This window comes from Malaclemys terrapin, chromosome 2 (assembly GCF_027887155.1).
Source record: "Malaclemys terrapin pileata isolate rMalTer1 chromosome 2, rMalTer1.hap1, whole genome shotgun sequence".
In the NCBI taxonomy this organism is placed as follows: Eukaryota; Metazoa; Chordata; order Testudines; family Emydidae; genus Malaclemys; species Malaclemys terrapin.
Window position 1 is genome coordinate 37,927,609 of NC_071506.1, and position 26,303 is coordinate 37,953,911.

The window sequence follows — 26,303 nt, forward strand, 5'->3', positions numbered from 1 at the left end:
GGGGAGAGGGAAGATACGGATTACGGGTCTCTGCCTGCAAAGGCCAGCTTGAGCCCAACGCTCTGGTAAGGCGTTACCTCCCCAGGCTCATGGCGCCATGGGAACACACGCAGGCAGGGCAGCGGCTACTGCAGGCAAACGTCACCAGCCAGCGCCTTGTACCCCAGGTCGGGGAACAGAGGTAGACGGAGCCCCGCCGGGCAGCCCTGTCCTTCAGCGTACGGGGAGGCAGCGCAGCTTGTCCCCGCGCCCCAGAGCAGGATGGGGATAGAGATGCGGCCGAGCAGCACAGGCTGGCACCAGATCACCCAGGTGCTCCCTCAGCGCAACCGCCTCAGCCGTGCGCAAAGCCGCTCTTCCCGCCTAGGCGGCTCAGAGAACAACAGCACCCCTACATGAAACGGCTCAGGGCACGAGCCACAGCTCAGCACAAGCCTCCTATCCACCCAGAGCGGCGACAGACTCCGCACACGCGCTCTAGGGCCTTCTGTCTCACACCACACGCGACGCGAGCGCTCAGTCCTATCACCGCGCGTGCGCGGTCAGTATCTTCCTGACCTCCCCTGCTGGGCTGGGGACACCCCCCCCCCACCCCTCTAGCGCATGCGCTCTCTTCTGTCTCTAGCACTATGCACGCGCTCTCGAGATCCTTAGCCAGTACCCCTATCTAGACAGCTTGACTTTCAGCGGCGCACGCGCTTTACGTCTCATGAGAGTCGTCACACATCTCTGCTGCGCATGCGCTCTCTAGCTAGTTCGTTCTCTTCCCTTTGCACGTGTACGGTCGTCCCCGCCGCTGTCACGTAGCGCATGCGCTCTCGTCCACTTCCCCTTCCCCCTGCGTTCAATCTACCGTCCACTCCCTATTCGGCGCATGCGGCTTTCCCTAACTCTCCTTGTTGCGCTCAGGCGCTGTGCGCGTCTCCTGTCCCCTGTGCTAGCGCCTGCGCGCTGCGTGCGGTCGGTGCGTGGCGTGCAGTACGGTGGGGGCGGGCGGGGGCGGGGCGGGTATATATAGTGCGCGGCCGGGGCGGCGGCCTCCCCCTTGTCCCCCGGCCGCTGTCGGTGCTGTGTGCGCAGTGCGTGTGCTCCGGCCCCCCGGACACGCCGGCCCGGCCCCGCCGCACCATTTATTACTAAAAATACTTAAAAAATCCAAAAAAAATCCAAAAATCCTAAAAAACCCATAAAAATCCCCCCGAAACCGGCCGGTTTGATATAAAATAACCCGGTGAAGCGAAGCCCCGGACCCGGCACAGCCGAGAGGAGACACCGAGCGAGCCTGACCCCCGCCTAGACCAGGAGCAGCCGAGACCTCCGCCAAGGCCGGCCCCGAGCGAGCCGGGCCCTCCCCGCCGAGAATCCGCCTCCCGGAGCCGTTAAGTTTCGAATCTTCCACTCGCCTCTCACGGACCCCGGGGCCGCCGCGGCCTCCTCGCGTCAGTGTGACCCCTTCCCCTGCTGGAGACGGCGGCAGGATGAACCCTAGCGCCCCCAGCTACCCCATGGCCTCCTTGTACGTGGGGGACCTGCACCCCGACGTCACCGAGGCCATGCTCTATGAGAAGTTCAGCCCCGCCGGGCCCATCCTCTCCATCCGCGTCTGCCGGGACATGATCACCCGCAGGTCTCTGGGCTACGCCTATGTCAACTTCCAGCAACCCGCCGACGGTGAGCACCTGTGGGGGGCAATGGGGCAGACCCCACACCCTGAGACGAGAGGGTCGGAACCGGGGAGAGTGCTCCCTCCCCCCCCCAGCAGCACTGTGTCCCTCATCCCCGCGAGGGCTCAGTCTGTCTATCCCACCCCCTTGGGTGGCTGGTGCTGTGTTCCCCTTGCAGAGCCTGAAGCCCCTCTCCGGCCTCTCCCTGGGAGGGGGCAGGGGCTCCTCTCCTCCCGGTATTTTCCCAGCTGGAAGTTGGGGTGGGGGGTGTTGGGACACGAGCAAAACTTGGCGCGGTGTTTGGGGAAGTTTGTGCGTTGGAGCCGCTGCTGCTGCTCGGTGACATGCGGCCTGGGGCTGTGTCTGCGCCTCGTGGCGGGGGGGAGGCGCTTACTCGGGAACCGAAAGCAAATGCGAACCCATCAAGCTCGAGAGACGGGCCTCGCCTCCCAAAGGCCTCCTGTCTCCGGGAAGAGCATTCGGTACCTCGCCGAGTTGTAACCGCCGGCCCGACCGGCTCTGCTCAAAACTAGTTTCGACCTCGCTGCAGCGACTCCCTGGTTTCCAGAACCGGGGCTCGTGCAAGTATCGGTGGGCACCAGGAAGGGTGTGTTCAGGGATTTCTCCCAAGGTTAATACGCTGAGTACACGGAGGGAACTGGAATTAAAGCCTGTTTGAAGGAAATGCCACAATAATTAGCACCTCGACTGTTGCCCTAGGAATTGGGTGTGTAAGCATAATGTGGTGAAGTGGTAAAAGGTGGAAGTGTCAGGCCATTGTGAAATAACCTAGTACTCAGATATGAAGTCACATAAAGTCCATGGAAATGGATGGATGTAAAAAAAATAGTTAAAGCTTTATATAGCAGGAGTGTGGCTCAAAATGTAGGGTTTTACTTTTGAAATAATGTAGTGTTGAACATCTACCGTCTGTTTGTGTCATCTAGCAGTCTTGCTTTTGGTACTTAATTTGTCTACAATAAATTCCTCAGTGTGTACTGTTGAGTTGTAAAAGCTTGCACTACAGTGTTGGTGCAGCTATAAGTTAGGTTAAAGCAAAGCAAGACAAATTATTTTTATGCAGTTCGCAAATGATCTGTAAACAGACCTTCAAAGTGAACCTTGGCATACAAGGCCTTCCTTTTGAATTATATTTTGAAGACTCCATCTGACCAATTTGAAATTGAATGACTCGTCTGATTATGAAATGTCATTATTTCAAATGGCTTTGATTAAAGCACAATTTGCCAAATACCAAAATATATATTTTTAGAAATGTTAAGGAGTCTGCACCACTTGTTTTCCCCACTGTTCAGGCATGTGCATTAACTGGTGTTTGAAATTAGTTTTCCTATGTATATGCTATGACCAAATTCCCAAGTCTGGTTTGCTGGCATCTATATGTATTAAATTAACTGTCAATATTTACTGGATGGTAGATATGGTCTCTTCAGCCTATTTAACAATTCTCTCTCACTTTCGAGAGCTTTTAATTTAATTTGACTAATATTTCAGAATGAGATTATTTAAATGCTTATTTTTAACATAAATTTGTCTGGTTTTAAATTGACAAATGCCTACAACCATTGCCCTTGTGTTGTGATCCAGACAGCTCTCACAAGGAAAAAGGGTGGGGTTGGGACTGAACCAGTCAGTACTTTGATGTGGTAACTTCATGGCATGTGTAAGTGCTTTAGGAAGTTGTAGGTGATTCAACATATGCCACTCTTCTTTCTGATTTTGTATTGAAACGTGCCCTTGTATATTACAAGGGTTGATCTCACTTTAGTCACTGGATTGAATAGGTAATTTCATTGTGCTATATGCCTAAATTCTATTTGCAGTTTCAATTGGATAAGATGTTTTCTTAATACAGAGTTGTTGGTTCTTCAACTCCTGCTGTTTCACCCAGAGGCAGTTGCATTTCAGTAATGGATAATGATCCTTCCATATTGTTATGGTGTCATGTAAGTTTGTAAATTATTTTGAGATCATTTGGGATGAAAGGCTGTATACACACAACTAAGTCTTTTTCAAAAGTACAACTTTTTTGGTTGAAAATCTCCTTCCCCTGCAGTGTCATGTTCAAGTGACCGCAATGTTCAAAATGTATCTAAACTGTATCTAGTGAATTAAATCTTGCAATATTTTTTAAATTAACAAGTTTTGCAAATACCATCAAAAGCTGTATTTGTGGAAGAATTTTGCAGATAATCCTTTAAAGTCCTGAAAACTGAGTTGAAGCTGAACTACCATCCTTGACTCCTACTTAATTCAAAATTCAAATTAAAACTAGTTATCTGCCTTTTCTCAATCTAGGCTTAATTGTTATCTATACTTTAACATTTTATTTTTTTATTAACTATTAGTAACTAGTTAAGAGGTCTTTGAAATTCTTGTTTCACATATAGAGTACCAATAATCCAGGACACTCAAAGCTCTTTTCAAACACTAATTATGTCTGATGACATCCTTGTGAGGTATGCAAGTATCTCCACTTAATTCTGTGATTTATCTGATGAGAGTGAGTCAGTGTCAGTCAGGGCTAGAACACAGGTATCTTGTCTAATCCCTGTATGCTAGAGATAATTAGGGGCAAATAGTGTCTCAAACAGCAGCTTTTTTCAGGCGATTTCTAGATTAAATAATGTTCGCAGCATTTTGTTTAGTGTACTAAAATATATTTCTGTATGTTTAGCAGTACCATTCCTGGTTTTATGGGATATATTCCATGCAGAGTCTCTCTAAAGTGATAAAGTGCAGTCACTTCTGAAGCTGACTGTCCGGTTCCCCACTAAAATGGGAACTAATGACTCATTCAATAGACGCTGAAGCAGAATCAGCAAAAGTATAACATGGGTAAACTCAGTAGGTGTGGCCATTTTGTAATAAATTAACTATTTAATCTGTTTGTCTCTTACAAACTAATGCATAGTCCTTTTCAGAAAGGAAGCTAAAATATGTTGGAGGCAGTCAGTTTTATTAGTTATAACTTTACAGATGTGTAAAAAGGCCAGTGGGATATCTAGTTTGAAGTTAAAGTGAATTCAGTCCTCATTTTATGCCAAGTGACTATAGCTTTACCGATGGAAAAGGAATTTAAACTTTTTCTCTATACAAAGGTTATTGTTTAAGAATTGCTGTGAATTCAATTCTTAGGAAAGGTGCCAAATTGGCAGCCATAGAAGCTGACACCTGTTTATCCAGACCAGGTATATCATGGGCAACAGCAGTTCAGATTTTTTGCGCTGGCCTTGTCTATATGGGAAAGTTGCATCAACCTTAAAGATGGTCATTAACTTACTGTAGTTAATGTTTGTAATAGGATAGTCTGGACTCGCCCTAGAACAAATGTTTAGGGAATGTGTCATGGAACACTATCCTTTACAAACAATTAATGTGTATGCACAAGTCCTTAAGTGTTACTGGAAACAAATAATGAACTCATTTTTGGCCCCCCTTCTAAGACTGCCAACAGTGATTCTAATGATCTCCAGTTGTGATACCAGTGAGAATCTTTCTGAATCCTCCAATTCATTTCACTTGGCCACCAACTGGTTTGATGGTGGTAACTTCTGATTTTTATTAGTCTCGGATGAGACTCCATTTCTCACTACTAATAACCCAAATTGTCCATTCTCCCCTACTCCATGTTCATAATTAAATTTGTGTGTACATTACATTAGTTTATTTAGTGGGAGAATAAACTTTCATTTTGTGCAGCTTTAATTTTTATCCAGTTTAAGAATTTTAATGAAGTGTTTTATGCAACCTGATATTTTCTCCAGAGCAAATACTATTATTTTATTCTCCTTCCACTTTATAACTGATACAGTTATATGTGAATATAGGGATAATGTGTCTGTTTGGATGAGAGTTTAAGTGGAACCAATTTTCCATCAATTTCTTTCAAGTAGTAGACCCCCCATCAGTAGTATGTACCTACTTACTTTCTGCAGAGCAATAATCTTTCAACACAAAGACATCTCCAGTTTAATGTGAAAATCTGAAAATAAGATAGAAGTAACAGAGGCATGTGCATTATCAAAAAAGGCAGTGATCAGGATATAAAGATTTTGTTTGGGCTATGATATGCACCTGTTTGAATAGAAATGAGATGGCAATTCAAAAATGCATAAAATATTAGTAATTTAGGCAGCATTCTTCTTGTGAGAAATAATTTTAAGGAGATTTTGAAATGGAAATTGGCAGTAAATTCTACAACTCCTTATACGTTTGACCCTTCTTCCACTTAGAATAAATGACGTTACTATTTTTAAAAGAACAGCTTACTAATACAGTACAGTATTTTGATTTTCCATTAACATTTTCCTACTATAACACTAAAATGATTCAAAGTCTCCTTTTGTTGTGAAAAGGACAGGCTCCATTTTGCTTATAATTTGTCAATTCTGTTCTTTTCATAGAAGTCATGTTATCTTTGTGGATGACTACTACAGTAAAGAATGCTCTGTAAAAAGTATGGTGCTTAAGGGCTCATAGGTTAGAAGGGATAATTCCATAGTTGATCTTCTTTTGAAAGTGAACAACATTAGTCCTGATAATTACAGCTTTTTATTTGTATCAAAGGTTTTTTCTTTATTTGGTTGTTGCTTACATCGCATCGCTTTCTCTGAATGCAGATAGCAGTTCAACAGGCTAGAATACCATTGATTGAGACTTAAGGCATCTACTGGGGCTCTGCTTTGAACTCCCTCTCCAGACTTATACGAAGAGATTAACACTGAAAGAAGCTGGTCCACCATAATTTAGTACCATCACTACTTCTTGCTTAAATAACTTCTCACTCTTTTCATACATGCCTGTGATTTTGTCATGTTACTGCTACGAATTACCATCCCATGGATACTGAGGATTACTTTTAAAAGATGAAAATGTCAAATATAGTGACATCAGAAATCCTACTCTTTCTTCTAAAAAAAAGTTGGCTGTGGACCTCTACTGGATAAGCTACTCCACGGGAGTGGTTTAAAAACTAACTTACATTATTTCATATTACACCTCTACCTCAATATAACGCTGTCCTCGGGAGCCAAAGAATCTTACCGCATTATAGGTGAAACTGCGTTATATTGAACTTGCTTTAATCTGCCGGAGTGCGCAGCCCCACCCCCCCGAGCACTGCTTTACCGTGTTATATCAGAGTTCATGTTATATCGGTCGGGGTAGCGGTCTATACGTAGTGTTGTAGCTGTGTTGGTCCCGAGATATTAGACAGACAAGGTGGGTGGGTAATATCTTTTTTGGATCAACTTCTGTTGCTATGTGAGACAAGCTCTTGCATTTACAGAGAGGTGTTCAGGTCTGGGAGATGTAGTACATTTGTGTAAACTGTAAGCTTGAAAACTTGTCTCTCTCCTAGCAGAAGTTGGTCCAATGAAAGATATTATGTACCCACCTTCTCTCCATTATTTCATATTGCTGTTTTAATACTTAATACTTTATGCATCTTGCAAATTTTCTAAAAAATTTTTGCTTTTATCTGTAGAAAGTATTTGTATATGAAAAGTATGGCAAAGTGTTTCCTTAAATCCGTTGTTTAGAAGTCCAAAGTATTTCTATGCTAATAAGTTAAATGCTTGCCACATGCATTGTTCACTCTGTTCACTTCTTTCTTTGAATATTTGAAAACCATATAAACTTGGTTAAACTAATATGTCCTAGTCTTGCTTTTTCATCCTCATCCCTCTTGGATCCCCCTTCTACGCATCACACCATCTTAGTAAACATGTTGCTCTAAGGGTTGTCTTGGACTTATTCAGGAACTAGACTTAGGTCAGATCTACACAAGAAACTGCTGGTAATTTTAGTTAGAGGTACAATTTTTTGCAACTTTTTATACCAATAAGAGCCCCTATGTTAGATATAGTTGTATCAGCATAAAAGTGCTTTTGCTGTTGTAATTTATTTCATGCAGAACAGATATCAGTATAAGCTATATCTGCACTAGGAGGGTTTGCTGGTGTTCGTATGCCAGCAAACCTTTTCTAGGGTAGAAAAGGTTGCCACCAATTGATACATTGTGAACCTTGCTCTTCCATACCGTATCTTCAGCACAAGGTGTCCACAGTGATCACAGATCTTGTTAACCCAGGAACAGAGAAAATCCTACCATCAGCAATCCAATCTATGTATTTTTCTCTTTGGTTGAATGGAGTTAATTACTTTTAATGTTCATTCAATAGCCATACTTAATTTTTTGTTCAGCGATTTCAGTTATTTTGGAGATTGAGATGGGAGTATGAAAGTCATTATCAAAACATCTCTAATGGCTACAAGTTTACCAAGAATTAATGAACTTCAAGTGGAGTTAGTGTGTTGCTAAAGATAAATGGTTTAGTACTACCCATTAACTTTAGTGTCTCTTCCAGCTGAACGAGCTTTGGATACCATGAACTTTGATGTCATTAAAGGCAAGCCAGTGCGCATCATGTGGTCTCAGCGTGATCCATCTCTACGCAAAAGTGGTGTTGGAAACATCTTCATCAAGAACTTGGACAAATCAATTGATAATAAAGCTTTGTATGATACATTTTCTGCTTTTGGAAACATCCTTTCCTGTAAGGTAAGGGGAAAGTAACAGATGTGCCCAGTGATTTGATATTAGAAGCTACAAAACTGTACTGGGGCTGTTTGACATGTTATGACATTTTTTCTTTAATAGGTAGTATGTGATGAAAATGGGTCCAAGGGTTATGGATTTGTACATTTTGAGACACAGGAAGCAGCAGAAAGAGCTATTGAAAAAATGAACGGTATGCTGCTTAATGACCGCAAAGTGTAAGTACAGAAATACATGCTCTGGGGCTCTCAGACTGTAATTCAACCTGAAGTAGATTACTTTCTGAAGTTTATCTAGAAAAGGCAGATTTTTCTAAATATGTTGCTAATTTTAAAATGATTAAAAATCTAGTGTAGTTCTGTAAATATATTGATTACATGTGCTGAAGGTAAGAGGAATGTGAATAAAAATTGACATCTTAAAGTGTTTAAAGCTCAATTTATGGTAGTAAAATAATGTTGCAGCTAAGGTGTTTACAGTTGGACATGAGGACCTGTTACTGGTCGTCTTTTTTTCCTGTTATCTTCATTTATACATAGAGAAGGGAGAGTCAGGCAGCAGCTAGGGAGAGTCCATATCTTAGAGGTATGAGACCCTGCTCTGTAAAAGGTTGCTATGGGAGGGTCTTACAAGTAATTTTATACCATGATTTTAGCTGAATTGAGGCACTTAATAGGTGGTGGTGGTTTTTTAACTAGCCCAATAGTTCCAGCAGGTTAATCACTGAAAAAAACTGTAATTTAAATAACCAAACATGGTTTAGTGTATCATAAAAGTTACATTTGCTTCAGGCTTCTATTTAGATCATGTAATCGTAGAACTGGAAGGGACCTCAAGAGGTCATCTAGTCCAGTCTTCTGAAGAACATTTTAAAGTAGATTAACAATTTTCCTGACTATCAAAATCTGCGCAGTACCAGACATCACCAACATTAAAGTCCAAATGTAGCTACAAACCAAGTCAAGGCAATGTTAACTTTAGACTATTGAACCATATCGATTGGGATGTGGGTTTACCAGTGGGATAATTTTAAAATATAATTGGAGAGACGAGAAGACTGGTATAGAAATTGAATCGTTCATGTAGTAGCATTTGTGATTGTTGGCCCACAGAATCATTTCAGCACAAAGGCTGTGCTAAAAACACATTCCTCCCCTGGTGGTAGGAACTGACCTCACTGTTCTCAATCAGCTTTTGGCATTGGCCAATTCAAGAGCAAGCCAGTTCCATAGCTCCTTACTAATGAGGAGGAACACTATGATATGAGAGAAGAGGAAAGTTGGGGGTTTAGTGAAAGTCCCTTGCCTAAAAGTCAGATGGGATATGGAAACAATATTTGAAGGCTACAAAAAACTTTCAGTGTAGCAGAAACCACTATGCTAGAATTTTCCCATTGTCTGATTAATGATGCTGAAAAGTAAGCTTTACGCTAATGAAAATTACAATTCTATCAAGTCTTTGGTAAGATTATCAGTTACTCTGATAAGTGATTTAAATGGTAAAGAATAGTCTAATTGTCTCTTGTAAAGTTGTTTCTCAAGTATTTTATCTGTTGGATTTCATGCCTATCTTTATATTGATCAATGCCACGTTTAAGAAATAACCCATGGTTGAATATTTGTCTGGCCATGTGCTGATGTATGTAGTCTAGGAAAAACCTTAGACCTGGATAGATTCATTTTAACCCTATAGTCACCTTGGTTTCCTGTAACTAGATTTGTTGGAAGGTTTAAATCCCGTAAAGAACGAGAAGCAGAACTTGGAGCTAGAGCAAAGGAGTTCACCAATGTTTACATCAAGAATTTTGGAGAAGACATGGATGATGAAAGACTTAAGGAACTCTTTGGCAAGTTTGGTAATGTCTTAATTTTCCACATTGTTTATACAACAGCAAATAGACAAGCTTCAGTTTGCTTGTTAAAACCTTTTAACATTAGGATTCAGGCCATTGTGTAGAGACAATTAAAATGCATGTATGCTGAACAGTTAGTTGTCAGTTCAGTGTTCATATCCAGAGAAGTGATTAATTAATATCCACTAAAGAATTTCAGTTGTCCAGAGTAGCACACACAAGAACTTGGCCATCAGAAATGTCCTCATCCAGTTTAAAAACAACAGGAGGACATTACATTTGAATAATACATATAAATTGTTTTGAGGATCTTCGGGTTTCAAATTAAATGAGGAAGTGACCTTTTAGGTTTGGTGTGGCCATTGAATAGTTTCTTTGAAAGATGTGTAAATGAATGATGTCTTTGTTACATCTCCATTGCCATGCGGGTACCCCTGTGCATTCTTCCCTCTGTTGAGGGTCTTCTGCTATTCCACACAATTGTTTGCTTGGTTTCTGAATTAAGGATGGAAATATAGAAAATTAAGCTATCAGCAATATCAGTGTCAAGATGTTAAATTTAAGCTTGCATAGCAATTTTGTTTAATGCCTGAAGTCTGTATTGGTGCTGTCATTCATGGCCTAGTAATTCATACACTATGACATCACTATTGAAGCTAGTGATGTTAAAAACTTTGTAAATGGTTTTTCCAAACCTGTTAATACACCTGTCAAGCCATCTTCTACTTACTGACTTGGGTGGTGATATAGGACATTTAGCAAATTATATGGAGGAAAGAGTCTTGTTACAAAACTTGAAATTCTAGTTCTGATTTATATGGATCATTATGTACTGTTCTAATTCCAGATGTCATATGAGGTATCTTGCTAGTGTTTCAAAAAGTATTTCATAATTCATATGCATGCTTGATGACTAATGTCCTTTTAAAGTTAGTATATGATGCCAGCTGTCATTCGTGAAAGGGTGGAGTGTGAAGTTAAATTCCAGGCTCTAGAAGTGCTATAGTGGGCATAGACTCTCCTGCTTGCAGAAATGGTCAGATGTCTTTTGACCCATCCTCTCCAACCTGTTTTTGTAAGGCTTATAAACTGGCCGAATTTGGTTGGATTTTCATTGTGCCAGCAAAAGGCATGCCTTGACAGAAAGGCCACTCCTATGCCAAATTCAAGTCCCGCTTCAAAGCATGGGGCACTAATACTTTTCAAAGAAAAGGTCACCAGAATTTTTTAATAGGGGCTAAAAAATGTATTTTCCCCTAACCTTGTTTTCTGAAATGACTGGACTGTTTCAGCTGGAATTTCCTGGAAAAATTGGGCCTGAGGCAGACACCAAGTGTGGAAAATTTCAGCCCAAATTGTTGTTTTGGCAAAATTATAAGGAAATCAAAACAGTTTTATAATGAGAAGTATTGGGCAAACTTAATAGGTGGGGGTATCAGCCCTGCCTGTGCATTTGTACAAAGGAAATAAAATATATTGAAATTTGTCATAACATTTCAGGGTTATGTCAGTTAAGGTAAACTCTTCAAGGAAAGCCCCATTTGTTTATGCAGAATCTTGCTGTCAACTTCAGTGAAAAACACCAAGTGCCTAATGTTAAGTTCCTAAATACAAGTGACTTATTTCTCAGAGGTGCTGAGCTTCAATTGGCATATGTAGGGTTTGTGGATGCTCAGTACTTGTGAAAAATCAGGCAACTTCTATTTAAATACCAAAATGTAGGTTTAAGAGCCTGACATGAGGCAACTGTGACAGAAAGTTTTGGCCAAGAGTCTTAAGTAAAGATCTCTCATATAGAAAGTTGCTTCTAGGGGCGGAGGATGGCAGCACACTTGGGGCATTCTTTGGGAAAGGAATCTGCTGTACGCTTAGCAACTGGAAAATTTCTGGACCAATAGACATTCTGTATAGCATCAGTGATAATGCAAGCCTTAGACGCTGACTAATATAAATTAGATTGTAATCTCTTCAGGACCAGGACTGTGTCCTTTTGTACTATAAAGCACCTAGCAAACCTGTGGATGTTGTAAAACTTTAATAATTAAAAAAAGAGAAGGGGGGGGGCTAGAAAATGGATTTTTATGGAAAACCCACATCTTCAAGTGTTATGTAAGATTTCATAACATCATATGGTATTGTGAATGGAACAGATTTACCAATTCTGTAGTTTTTTAGGATTTAACTTCTTGCAGATAATACTAAGATTTAACCGCCAAACAAATGGGTATATAGAATGTACATATAATATAAATATTGCATACTTTTTTCAGGCCCTGCCTTAAGTGTGAAAGTTATGACTGATGAGAGTGGAAAATCCAAAGGCTTTGGCTTTGTTAGCTTTGAAAGACATGAAGATGCCCAGAAAGTAAGTTTACACAGGATTTTTTTTCTTTTAGATACATCATTCTGGGAGACTAGTAATTTTGAGTCTTGAATACAAACTTCTTTTTTGCATCCTGTAGATCCTTCCAAATTTTTATTGATTTGATCTTTATAAAAAGATGTGAGGAAACAGGAATGAAATCTGCTACTTTGGATGATGTCGTGGGTTTTTTTATTTGATTCACATTGAGCAGACTTCTGGGTTGGACGTTTGGAGCATATCACTAAGTTTGCAGCTTCCCCAGAAATATTCCTGTCTAAAAATGATATAATGGCCTTTAAATTATTTAACATTTATATTGTAATATTGCCTAGAGAGCTCAGTGGGGTTTGGGTCTTGTGCTAGGCATTGTGGAAACAGTAAGTAACCCCTGCTCCAAAGAGCTTATGATCTGAAAGACAGGATACAGCAGGTGGCCAAGACAAGTGGGTTGGGAGAGTGCATTGTTTTTTAAAAATTACTAAGACTGGAAACTTTACACAACAAAACTGTTTCCCGTATGTATTCAGTCATATCTACTTGCTTTAGTAACAGCATATGGTTTGCGCTGCTTTTTATTTCTTTTTGCATTGCAGAGCCAACACAGCTACGACAACTGACCTGAGTACTCTATTCCATCTTGTATACATGGACAATTCTTTAAACTATAGTTACTTACACCTTTGCAAAACACACTGGGGGAAAAAAAGGACATAATTTGGCCTATATAATCTTTATCACTATTGATTTGCAAGACAGAAAGAATGCTGCTTTGAGTGCAGGCTGATGCCACAGGGATGGAAGTTAGAACGAGCATCTTAGTTTCCCTCAGTTGTCATCAGCACAAATGTGCACACAACTGATTAGAATAAATCCCACCTTATAAATATATAAGTAACATGTAGGTCTGCACATTTTCTTAGTCTGAGTGTACTTAAGCTCTCTTGTGTTCTATATATGTATTACATTCTTACGGGAAATGGTTCACTTTAGTAACTGTAATGCATTTGCACAATGGTAGACACATGATTCCGGTATATTGGGTAAATGCACATTAACAAACAGCTTTTAAATTAATAGACATAGACCTATACTAAAGCTTTCACACTGAAGGGGATATACTATAAATTCAAAATCTTAGTGTCAAGTATTGCCTTGGCTAGAGTGCCCTTACCAATTTAGAATTGATGTTCAATATTGTCCTATTTTGAAAATGCATGAAAGATGCAGGAGGAAAAAAGGGAAATTGAGTATATGGATGGTGCTGTCAAATGCACAAAGTGAACAAAATTTGGAAAAGTTTTTCTTAAATCTTTAATTGACAGTAATTTTACATGTTTAACAATTGAGTAAAATTCAGATGTAGGATTTTCAAGCTTATGGCCCTTTAACCATCTTCTTTGCATATGATTCAGAGTATGCCTATACTAGAAATGCTATGGGGCACAAGTGCGCTGCTGTAGTTGTAGATATTGACCTACCTCTGAGAGGAGGTGGCTAGGTTGACTGAAGAATTCTTTCAACCTAGTGGTATCTACACCATGGGGTAGGTTGGCTTAACTATGTCACAGAGGGCGTGAAATTTTTCACAGCCCAGAGTGATGTAGTTAGGTCAACTTAACTTAGACTAGCCCTGAGTTAAACAGGGCTATGAACATGTTGTGGGTTTTGGATATGTATTCTCTATGGGCCTTGGGTCTCAGAAAAATTCTTAGAGGATATCTTCAGTGCATTTAACAGTACAGTTGATGAATGTTTACTTCTGTCCCATTTTTTTCTTTAGTCCATATACTGGACAGAAAATACACTTGTACATATCTTATACTTAAATGAAATATGATCCAAGAGGTTCTAGAGATGGCTTTGTTTCAATTAACCATATTTTACATCTGTTTGTTGGGGCAGAAGGTGGGGAAAATATTTAGTTTTTATTGGAAATTTTATATAACTTGTGCACTTAAACTGCATTAGTCAGTGGCTGAAAAAACATGTTAGGTTTAATGTACTATGAGCATTGGTAACCCTTTGTTTATTTATGAAGGCTGTGGATGAGATGAATGGAAAGGAGCTCAATGGAAAGCAAATTTATGTTGGCCGGGCTCAGAAAAAAGTGGAAAGACAAACAGAGCTCAAGCGCAAATTCGAACAAATGAAGCAGGACAGGATCACCAGATACCAGGTTACACTTTTAAATTGAATGAACAAGTTTATTTTATTACTAATCTTTTTAAATAAAGCAATTCTGTCTTTTCTAAAGAGGGTAGTTTTATTTTTTTAGGGTGTAAACCTTTATGTGAAAAATCTTGATGATGGGATTGATGATGAACGTCTAAGAAAAGAATTCTCCCCATTTGGTACAATCACTAGTGCAAAGGTAAAGTTAGCATTTTAGACTTAATTTGTGTTTTGCAATATCTTGTATGAAAGAAGGAAAGTCATGGTTTGTCACCTAAGAAGTGAGTGGCATTCAACTTTTTCTCAACTGGCAAAAATAAGATGTGAACATATTGTACAACCACTCCTACAGCCAACCATCATTAAATTTGAGTATAGATTCTTACTAAAAACTCATACACTTTTAAAAACTGTATATTCATGTTGTATTTTTGGATGCAGTGATACATAATAGTTTTAAAAATACATGCGTTAGACTGTCTACAGTACCTTATTACTCCTTTTTGTGCATCACATTCATGGTCATGAACCATTGCATGAGTATTTTTCTCTCATTTTTTCACAGATCTTTAATAAAAACTCAGACCAATCAACCATCGACAAACTCCAGATATCTCAATTTATATCTGGGATGGATGGTTGCTGACATTACTAACAAAAATCAAATATTTTTTCAATGCAAGGGTTCATTGATACTGTTCCTCACTAATAGCCTGAAGTGACTAGTGTTGCAAGAGGATAGACTTATAAATAAACCAGCTCTGAAAGAAAACAACAAAAATCATCCTGTGCCATTCATGGTCCTGGCACGGGAGTTGGCAGGTCCATTGTATGCAGAGCAACTGATCAAAAAGGATTTTTAAATTATATATTCCTCAATTCAAATCTGGAACAGATTATTTGATTCTTAGAAAATTGTAGGTTAGATCAAAATTTTGAGATGTTGCCTGTTTGCCGTCAACTGGGTTGGATTCTTTTTCCCTAGCAGAAGGTAGCATTGACAGTGGGCACACCTCTACCCCGATATAACGTGACCTGATATAACATGAATTCGGATATAACGCGGTAAAGCAGCACTCTGGGTGGGCGGGGCTGCGCGCTTCAGCGGATCAAAGCAAGTTTGATATAACGCGGTTTAACCTATAGCATGGTAAGATTTTTTTGGCTCCTAAGGACACATTATATCGGGGTAGAGGTGTATATTATGTCTCAAAACTAAGCAATATACATCATATTCCTTCCACTTGAAGAAAGTGTAAAAAAAAAAAAAAATTCAGAAACCTGGAATTCAATTCTTACCTGTACCAAATTGTGCATCCTGCTCCAGATTGGTTTTAAAAAACTACCCTTTTTTTTTTTTTGGACAGGTCATGATGGAAGGTGGCCGCAGCAAAGGGTTTGGGTTTGTATGCTTTTCTTCACCAGAAGAAGCAACCAAAGCTGTCACAGAAATGAATGGTAGAATTGTGGCCACTAAACCATTATATGTAGCTCTAGCCCAACGCAAAGAAGAGCGCCAGGCTCACCTCACCAACCAATATATGCAGAGAATGGCAAGTGTGAGAGCAGTACCTAATCCTGTAATCAACCCCTACCAACCAGCACCTCCTTCAGGTTACTTCATGGCAGCTCTCCCACCGGTATGTATAGAAATAATTAATTTCTTATTTTATACCATTGATAGAATCTGTTTAGATTTAGCAGTAAATTATGACTCAGTCAAACATCTGTAATGTTAGTATGTTAACACCAAAATCACCAGCTTTATGAATTTAAGTAATGAAGAACCTTTGAAAATGTCTAAATTTATATTCTATAAATCAGTATTTTTTCAGATATTTTAATTAGGAAAGTTTATAGAAGAAAGTACTTAGAAATGCTTGTGTGGTGGGTGGAACAGGTACATCAGAATTAATAAACAGATGTCACTTTATTTTTTTGACAGACTCAGAACCGTGCTGCATATTATCCAACTAGCCAACTTGCTCAACTCAGACCAAGTCCTCGCTGGACTGCTCAGGGTGCTAGACCTCATCGTAAGTAGTCTCCTTAACTTTCTAAATAAAGGGGCATTCATGGAACACTTATTGTCTAGCGAAGGTTAACTATGTGGCACTAAAATAAAAACGTTTGGTTATTACATGTAATTGATAGAAAGGTAATATGCCAGTTCTGGCTCCCGTTTGCGGATGTTTGCCAGAAAACCTAATTTTAGGTTGTTAACTTTTTAAAATATAACTCATGAGGTAGTTTTTATAATAAACCACCTAGTTTTTATTAAGCAGCTGTATTACAAATTGTCATTGGGTTAAATTCCAGCCCCCCAAAAACTAGACTGCTGACTTTTCCCTTTCTACCTTTATCTGTAATATTAGTTGTCATGCCATGTGAGGATGGCAAAGGGAAAAAATGACTGACAGTCTTTCGTCACCATTTAGTATTGTTAAATGATGCAACTTAAACACTCATTGTTTTAAATGCAGCATTCCAGAACATGCCTGGTGCTATCCGCCCAGCAGCACCCAGACCGCCATTTAGTACCATGAGGCCAGCTTCTTCACAGGTTCCACGAGTCATGTCAACACAACGTGTTGGTGAGTTTCAGGTTTTAAAAATTGCATGTTCCTTCATCAGGCTCCACCAATATCCACCGTTCTTTAGGTATGTAACTCATTTTTGGCCACACTTCAGAGATTCTGTTAATGCTGAATAATATTTCAGATACCTTTTTGAAGCTAAATAGTGCAGAGTAGGCACCACTTTGCTCTTTATTGTACCTGCCCCTAGCTGACTTGGGGTTTCTAACCTCCCTAATGGCCAGCTAACATGTTAGCCCAGCGTGTATAAGGGAGGTTGAGGAGGCTCCTACTCCCCATAGCACCATCCATTTCTCTTCTGCTTATGGCTATTTCATACTTCTCAGTATTTCCCTCGCATGTTAGATTGCTGTCCTCCTACTCCTTCACTGTGATTTCTCTATCACCTACCCCTCTCCCTGCTTAGGAATGTGCCCTGTCAAGACTGCACATTTGAGGCCCTAGTGTCTCTAGGGGGGGCTGCTTGTTTAACCCTTCTCAGTCTTAACCTGTATTTTCCAATTATTTTTCAACTATAAGAAAATGTTGCTCAATATATTGATCAACTTAACCCACTAGATTAATATTACTAACTAGGAGTTCTCAACTTTTTCATACTGTGGGCCACATCTTAATGATATTGCATGGGTGGCCTCCCCCTCCCATTTGTATCTGTACCATTCCTGTGGTAAGCACAGCAGTGGATTATGTGGCAGAATAATATTGAGAAAGCATTTATTTTTAGCTCTTAACATTGTTGCAGATGGGAACAAGGAGTACCAGTATCACATGACAGTACTGTCTGAAGATCAGCAGCAAGTGGGGACCACTGTTATATAAAGAAAAGCACATTCAGAATGTTTTAGTCTGCTATATATTAGGAACACATCTAATCATTTAAAGTAATTTTTATAGTAATTTAATTGGCAAAATATTTTAATTGAAAAAGAGAATCACCCTTAATTATGACTGGCATAGAATGAAAGTCAAGTAAGATGTTTAATCAAAAGCAGATGTTCTCTCCATGGTGCTTTTTCTATAGTGTTTAAAGAGAAGCAAGTAATTAGCAAAATAATGAGAAAAGAAACATGCTTTTTGGTTTTGAGCCCACAGGTTGACCATTGGTGTTTTTATTTACTATCATTGCTGTAATCAAATATAATACAATATTAAAATTAGATATTCAGTATAATCCTAACACTCTGTAAATACATTAACTTGTACAAAATGTAAGCTTAATGAAAGCTGAATTATTAACATATAAATCATGTTAATCTTTACAGCTAATACATCAACACAGACAATGGGTCCACGTCCTGCAGCAGCTGCTGCTGCAGCCACTCCTGCTGTACGCACAGTTCCGCAGTACAAGTATGCTGCAGGTGTTCGTAATCCTCAACAACATCTTAACACACAGCCACAGGTTGCTATGCAGCAGGTATGTAGTCTTGGTTTTGGTAGCTAAGTGATGTCTTTGCTGAGGAAACTTTTCTTTTGCCTAATCTGTATCATAACTGTAAAGCATCTGCCTTCACCACTGAGATCCTTGAAGCCACAGAGTCTGATGTTAAAGCTTTATTTTTCACAAATCTAAAATATATTGAGAACAAAACTTATTTTCTGTTGTGATATTACATATTTTTGAGTTTTCTCACCTTATGTGGTTGAGATTTTTTTGTGCTTCTACATTAGTTTTCCCCCCATTGCGCTAAAATTCAGGTACCAAATTGTGGCACCCAGTTTGCAAGCCTGGAGTTTAAAATAAATCTCAAGCATTCTTAAGGCGGACATGACCCTGTTCTTCTTGTTTTGTACTACCCAAGTGCTTGATGATACATTCTGGGCTTGAGCTTTGCTTAATATATAAATGATGCTCAGCAAGGGATTGAGTCAGCACTAGTGTGCCTTGCAGTATCAGTCATCTTTTACCAGCCTCTTGATGAAAATTACTCACCCATAATTTTTTCTAATATTTGACAAATGTGCAGGCATGATTGTTGCATTGAAGATTCCCTGTTCTGTTCATTCCCTCTGAAGCACCTCGCATTCGCCACTGTCATGATACTGGGCTAGATGGACCATTGGTCTGACTCAGTATGGCTGTTTTTATGTTCTATGTCGTGGAGGTATAAAATATGTTTAAAGTTAAATTCTGGAACATTCAAAGTACAATGTTTTATTAACTTGCAGCCAGCTGTCCATGTGCAAGGTCAGGAACCCTTGACTGCTTCCATGTTGGCTTCTGCCCCTCCACAAGAACAAAAGCAGATGTTAGGTATGTACATTTGATCCCACTAGCCAATTGTTGTAGAGATTAAATAGTTTTCAACCTTTTTAAAATATATGCTTCTAATCAGTTGTAAAGGAGTATTTTGAATGTTACTGTGGTAGGATACATGGTTGAGTTTTTAAGATGAAAGTACTTGCCCCTTTTCACATTGTAGGATTTGACATCTGACTATAGCACTGCTGTCTGTCCTCAGCAGATGTAGAATGGAGAGATCTATTCCCTGGAGAAGTTTTAGTGTGTCATTTAACATGAATGAAATACCGGACCACTTTAGGTTAGGATTAGGCAGTTGATATATTTTCTATTCCAATAAACCAGTGATTTGTTTACCTAATGCAAAAGCCTTAACTAGGTGAGAGCATGGAATACATAGCAGTGGGGTTGATACTACTTTTCTGCAACAGTTAACCTCTATGCAAAGCAAAGACTCAGTTGCTGATTACTTTAAAGGCTCCTTTAATCTTGTTTTTTATGACTGATACTCTAGTTTTATATGATCATATCCAGGAGTTTTTATTTTTAGCATTCAAGTGGGTAGGATATAATACTTAACCTTTTAATAATTTTGAGGAATTTAGATACAAGTCCATAGATTGCTTAACAGATTTTAGTGCCTATGTTTAGCATTGTTAAAGGCTAAATTAAATTTTAATGACATTGATCACTGTAGCCAACTGTAGAGTTTTAATGTTTTTCTAGGTGAACGGCTGTTTCCCCTTATTCAAGCTATGCACCCTACTCTGGCGGGTAAAATCACTGGTATGTTGTTGGAGATTGACAACTCTGAACTCCTTCATATGCTTGAGTCTCCTGAGTCTCTTCGTTCGAAGGTAGATAGACTTTTAACATCTAAGCCCTCCTTTTGATATTACATGTGTATTGTGTGTAATTTAGATGCTGCACTATCTTAAATTTACTGAAATTAAGTAAAGCATTGTCTTTTGTAACAATTGTTTTCTCCTATTAGGTTGATGAAGCTGTAGCTGTACTACAAGCCCACCAAGCTAAAGAGGCTGCTCAGAAAGCAGTTAACAATCCTACTGGGGTTCCAAGTGTTTAATATGTAAGTTTTCCTACAGAATGCATTCTTAGTTTTTCTCATCTGATCAGGGTGTTCTACTGGCATTTTATTGTGTGTATAGTTAGTCAAGAATGTTTTAATATGACCTGCCCTAGCTAAAGTTTCTGTACTCCTAGAAATAAGTTTCTAGTTATAAGCCACTGTTAAATAGACTATCATTAGACAGATCTGGCAACAATAATTTGGAAAGAAGGGAATAAACTAAAGCTACATTTTTACATAAAGTTGACCTATTTACTAGAGCTATTGTGATGCAGGACTTCACTAAAGTTTGTCTCTAATCTGGGACCTTGTAAACTTGAGACTACTTAGAGATGGCCTTTTTATTCCTGAAACAAGAAGTATGTGAAGCTATGTGAAGGTTAAATTCTGTCATAAATTACTCTATATATACTCTATATATACCTCTACCCCGATATAATAACGCGGTCCTCGAGAGCCAAAAATCCCTACCGCGTTATAGGTGAAACCTCATTATATCGGTGTAGCGGCAGCAGGGCTCCAGCGGTGAACCATGGGCATGGGCGGGGGGGCATACGGGGTTACCTGCACTGGGCTTCTCCCTCTTCTCCCCCTCCCCCTTCTGCAAGCGCAGAGCTGCCCAGCTGAAGGAGGTTGTTGGCTCAGCTGACTCTGTAGCTGAACGCCACCTCCAGGGTCCTAGTGCCAGTCGTGCTCCCCTTCTGTGTGTTGGGAGTCTTCCTGTTTTCTGTGTAACAGTGAGTGCCCGCAGTGGGGCTGGGGGAAAGAGGCAGTGGGGAGGGAACAGGGGGTAGAACAGGGCAGAGGGAGGGGAATGAGGTGGGAAAGAAAAGGGGATAGGGGAATTACGGGAGGGAAGCAGGAGCCCAGCATGCGGCATCCCCAGAATGCGGTGTCCCCTTGGCAACAGCTGAGGCTTCCCATTAAACAGGTCCATCAAATCCTCATCCTGACAAGCCCTACCCTCCTACATCTGGACTCTCCCACTGAGTCCCAACCAGCTGCACCTGGACCCCGACCCCATCAAGCCCCCCAGAATCCAGACACCCTCCTGCCAAGCCTCATCTCCCCACACCTGGACATGATACCCCTAAACATACCCTACTGAGCCCCAACCACCTTCACCTGGATCCCCTGCAGAGTTCCCATTGCCCCTGCACCTGGAACCCCCCAACAAGCCCCTGTGCATCCAGATCTCCCACTGAACTGCCCACACCCAGATTGCCCCACACAGAAACCTCTCGCCCCTCCACACTTGAACCAAACTGTAAACCCTGTATATAATGGAAACCACTTCAAGCCTGGGGGTGCTGTAGTAACCCCCGCACCCTTAGTTCCAGTATCTATGCACCTGGTGCAGAGGGGCAGGGCCCCAGGGTGTTTCTGGGGCAGGCCCAGCCCTTGCACTGTCGGGGTTGGGTGCAGCTTCACTGCCAAGTCCCTGTACTGGGGGAAGTGGGAGTTTCAGAGTGATCTTCTACTTCAGTGTAGCCGGTGGTCTGTGCTCCACACTGCCATGCTGGAACCACATCTATTTATTGAGAAAATTTGCAGAATTTTAAAATCGTGCACATAACTTTTTGGTGCAGAATTCCCTCAGCAGTGACAGTTGTCCAACTAGCTGTGTATCTAGAATTCACTCTACAGGGTTTTCTTTACATGCTGATTAATTTTTATATTGCAATTAAAAATTGTCCTCCCCATGAGGTTGCTAAGTTTGTCTCCGTTTTACAGATGAGAAACTGGGGCAGAAATGTTAAATAACTTGACCCAGGTCCAGAAAGGGAACAGAATTGCAGAGTCATGATTACAGTGCAGGAGGTCTATCAATCCAGTGTTTAGTCCAGTTAAAACCACATTACCTGACTTTTTATACATCGGGGTTGTCAGTAGGCAGGCCGGAGGCCAAATCTGGACCACTAATGTTTTTGAACGGACTCTGAAATCTTTTTATTTACATATAATTATTATTATTATTTTTATTATTTTCTGTGGAGTCTGGACCTTGACTACACCTTGACCAAGAAATTTGGACCTTGGCAAAAAAATAGACTATCCCTGATATAAGTTAACATTTTTCAACTGTCTTCACCGGAAATGGCTAGGGACATGCTTTTTAAAAATGAAAGTTTAAATTCTATATCTTGGTCCCTAAAATGGGGGTTAGGGAAGTGAGGAGAGAGAATTCAAAACATCTGGTTTCATCATGATCTGTTATTTTGCAGGAGCAAATACAACAGTTGTATGCTAATTTCAATATAGTCTATCTAAATGGCCAATTGTTGCCATCATTAGTTTGTGCCTAGATGAACAGGGGAAAATGTGTGCACACTACTTGAAAAGAAAATATGCTTTCGATTCTAATTTTGGCCAAACTCAGTATGTAGTGAATCCGCCCACCCAACCTCACTGGCCGCCGCCAATGCCAAGGGCGAGCCAGCGAGTCCTCGCCCACCGACAAGGGGTCGGAGACCCTACCCCCTGGGCCCCTTCCCACCCAGCCCCACCGACCGCTTCCAGGGAGACCTTGCCCACTTGGAAGGGGGAGGGGACCCATACTTCCCCCTCGCCCCAGCCCTGAACCCGCCCAACCCCATCGACCACCGCCGATAACGAGTGTGTGCCAAGGGGACCCTGCCCACCGGCAAGAGGGAAGTGGCCTATCTACCCCCCACCCCCCAATGGGCCTCATCTCTTGAGCCCTGAACCCACCCAACCTCACCGGCCACTGTCAATACCAAGGAGTGAGCCGGGGAGACCTCACCCGCCCGCAAGGGGGATGGGACCTATCAACCCCCCCCACCCTGCAGGGCTTCTTTCCCCTGGATCCCACCCCGTGAGGGTCGCCCCATCTCCACCATCCAACCCACCTACTTGTGCCCATGACTATTTGTGCCCCATGTGTGAATGATTGACCCTCACCGATTATTAACTGTCTTTATTTCGCCCACCGCCCTCCCCCCCAATTGGGGACTCTACAGTTCGTATTTACTATGTGTGCTGTCAACCCCAATATACCAAACATCCCCCCATACTCTGTATGATCCCCCCAATAACTGACAACTGACTCCTTGAATCGTTTGTACCGTGTTTATTTTTAAATATTCTCTAATAAAATTTAAATCTGAAGAAAAAGGATTATTTGGTAATGTTATCCAGGAAATTTGCTCATATTTAATGTAGGTTGTCTTGGAGCTCTACTTGGGTACCTGATGTATCTTCTCCACTATTAAAGGAGAATCAGATTTGATGTCCAGCAAATTACCATCATTAAACATTAGAATTACTTGCAAAGATCCTTCACTACTACTATCATAACACTACTTACCAGCATATGTGCTTGCCCATACTGTGATGTTTTTTGGGCTTCATGACACAGTACTACTTGCCATTGGAAATAGTTACTAAATTAGGTGTCCTCCATTGCTGTAATTAACTGTCTGGTAATAGTTGTCCCAGAATGAGGCAGTATAGTCCAGTGCTTAGAGTAGGGAGGACTTGAATTCAAACTATTTATTTGTATTACTATAGCCCCATGGACGATGGCCCCATTGTGCTAAGCGCTGTACAAAGATAGGTGATCTAGTTTCAACTCTCATTGACTAGCTATGACCTTTGGAAGAGGCACAACTTCTCTGTACCTCTTTCCACCATCTGTACATGACATAATGTTTGTGAAGGTCTTTTAGATCATTATATAGAAGATACTATGAAAGTGAAGAATATTCCTGTAAGTTACTATTTTTTTCACATTAGCAGCTGCTAATACTGTTCTTGTTTACAGAAAGATCCGGGACTTCAAACTAGAACTTCGCTTCACCGAAGAAAAAAAATCTAAACATGGAAAAATGATTAAATATTGAGAAAAACATTGCAAAATATAAAATAAATAAAAAAAGGAAAGGAAACTTTGAAGCTTATGTACAGAGCAAATGCCAGGGCTAGCAAAACTAATGCTGGTCCTAGATTTACCTATTGATTTAAAACAAAAAAAAATAGTAAAATAAAAAATACAAATTAATGTTTTATAAACCCGGGGGAAAAGAATTTTCAGCACAGTACAGAAATTTAAAGCATTCCTTTCTTTAATTTTGTAATTCTTTACTGTGGAAAAGCTCAGAATATCACTACTGTTTTAGTTAACAGTGAGAATTGATAGCTGAGCAAAGAAACGTAATTTGGATTATAAAATTCTTGCTTTAATAAAAATTCCTTAAACACGGTTTTATTTAATACTCTTTCCTTTTTCCTGTCATGTTGGTATGCCTCAAACTACATTGGTGTCATTCTAGAGTCTGAGCTGGAATCACACTCATAATACCTTTATGCAGTTTCCAATCAGATTAACCTACATTTAGCCACCTGTCGCTAATATTGTAAACTCAAGTACTAAAACAAGTGAACTGAACAGCTGGATCCACCTGTTTTAGTTTTCCATTCTTAGTATCATGTATTTTCTATATCTTCATGAACATATTTAAGTATTTATGAATAAGATTTTGAATTACTTCCTGTAGACCACCCTAAAACATGAGCAATTTAAAGTATAGGACTATTGAAATTGGATCTCACTCCCTTGTGCAGCAAGGAGAAATTTACCAACTCTTCCCATTTTTTGGAAGGAAACATGATCTCCATCCATCCTTTTGGCTGGCTTTAAGAAGGCTGATTTACTCTGAAGGAGTTTCATCCACCATAGCTGAAGCAAGAACTTGAGTGTGGGCCAGTCTAAAGAAGGGAGATTCTCAAAAAAGATACCCCCAGGGATATGGAAGAATTAATGGGGATTCTGTAATTGACACCTGCAAGTTTCCTCTGCCAATAAAGGATGTTACGTAACTCACACTTAGATTATCTTAAAGTAATGCAGATTTTTGTGTGTTTAATTCAGTCGGTGGACCCGGTGTTTTAAGAATCCGAAGTGGTCTGAGCCTAATCATTGTCCCCAATTACTGAACAATTTATTCACTTATAGGTATTTCTAGGGTAGTTCAAGCAGTGGTATGGTAATAATGGTTTATATGCAGGAGCAATAGAAATTTGCAATGAAATAACAATCTTCATAATTTCCCCATTCATAAGTGATATCTACCTTTTTTTGAGAGGTGGTGGTTTTTGGCAGGTAGATGATGGATGGCCTGAATTCCTACTTCCCCTTTCAGAAACACTTGGTAGCAACCCGCAATCTCTGATTTATTCACAACAGGGTTTGAAATCTTTTTTTCATAGTCCCTTAAACATTCTCTAGTCATATTACTTGATTTTAAAACAAGCTATACAACCAGTAGGCACAAAAGATTAGCTGAGCCTGGCCTGGCCCTGTCTCTTCACATTCTCCCCTGAGAATACTTGGGCTCTGACAGACCGGACATGAATTCCAGAACTAAGAGTCCTCTTCTGAGCTTGCAACACACAGATTTGCAGCAATTTGGCTTGGCAAAAAGGAAACCTCTATTAAACTCCTCCCTTTTCTAGTTATAAAATTGATAAGATGTCTGGGCTGATCCTTTGAGTGGCAGCAGTGCTGAAGAAAACAGAAGACATGGAGTGGAAGTTTTATCGCTGACTTCACTGGAAGCAGGACTAGGCTGTATGGGGACCTATTCTCAAAACTGATAGTCCCACTGAAGTCAATAAGAAATGGTTTGTGGGCTTGGGCCCTAAATCAGACTAAGTCAGTATAGATCAAGCAATGTCGTACAATGTACAGAAGGCATACACATGATTAAATGAAAGGC

General features: G+C 40.4%; 1 protein-coding gene across 4 annotated transcripts; it reads left to right on the plus strand.

Annotated features, from left to right (window-relative positions):
- Window positions 1-1,042: 1,042 nt before the first annotated feature.
- PABPC1 (poly(A) binding protein cytoplasmic 1) lies at window positions 1,043-25,410 on the plus strand. Of its 4 annotated transcripts, none has more exons than XM_054019505.1 (15): window positions 1,043-1,671; window positions 8,057-8,250; window positions 8,350-8,465; window positions 9,963-10,102; window positions 12,370-12,464; window positions 14,503-14,640; window positions 14,740-14,835; window positions 16,004-16,276; window positions 16,582-16,672; window positions 17,120-17,230; window positions 18,496-18,650; window positions 19,403-19,487; window positions 20,202-20,332; window positions 20,470-20,565; window positions 25,188-25,410. In XM_054019505.1, exons 1-14 carry the CDS (start codon window positions 1,479-1,481, stop codon window positions 20,560-20,562), a joined length of 1,911 nt encoding a protein of 636 aa, XP_053875480.1. In that variant the 5' UTR covers window positions 1,043-1,478; the 3' UTR covers window positions 20,563-20,565; window positions 25,188-25,410. The 4 variants fall into 4 exon arrangements, with proteins under 4 accessions (XP_053875480.1, XP_053875478.1, XP_053875479.1 ...); XM_054019503.1 differs by lacking the exon at window positions 25,188-25,410 and adding an exon at window positions 24,350-24,788; XM_054019504.1 differs by lacking the exon at window positions 25,188-25,410 and adding an exon at window positions 24,354-24,788.
- Window positions 25,411-26,303: the final 893 nt, after the last annotated feature.

What these genes read in the sequence shown, in the direction of transcription:
- PABPC1 (XM_054019505.1), top strand. Translation starts at nt 1,479, where the DNA reads ATGAACCCTAGCGCCCCCAGCTACCCCATGGCCTCCTTGTACGTGGGG. An exon ending in GGAACTCTTTGGCAAGTTTG is followed by an intron (nt 10,103 to 12,369) that starts GTAATGTCTTAA and finishes TACTTTTTTCAG; the next exon opens with GCCCTGCCTTAAGTGTGAAA. An exon ending in GTACAATCACTAGTGCAAAG is followed by an intron (nt 14,836 to 16,003) that starts GTAAAGTTAGCA and finishes TTTTTTGGACAG; the next exon opens with GTCATGATGGAAGGTGGCCG.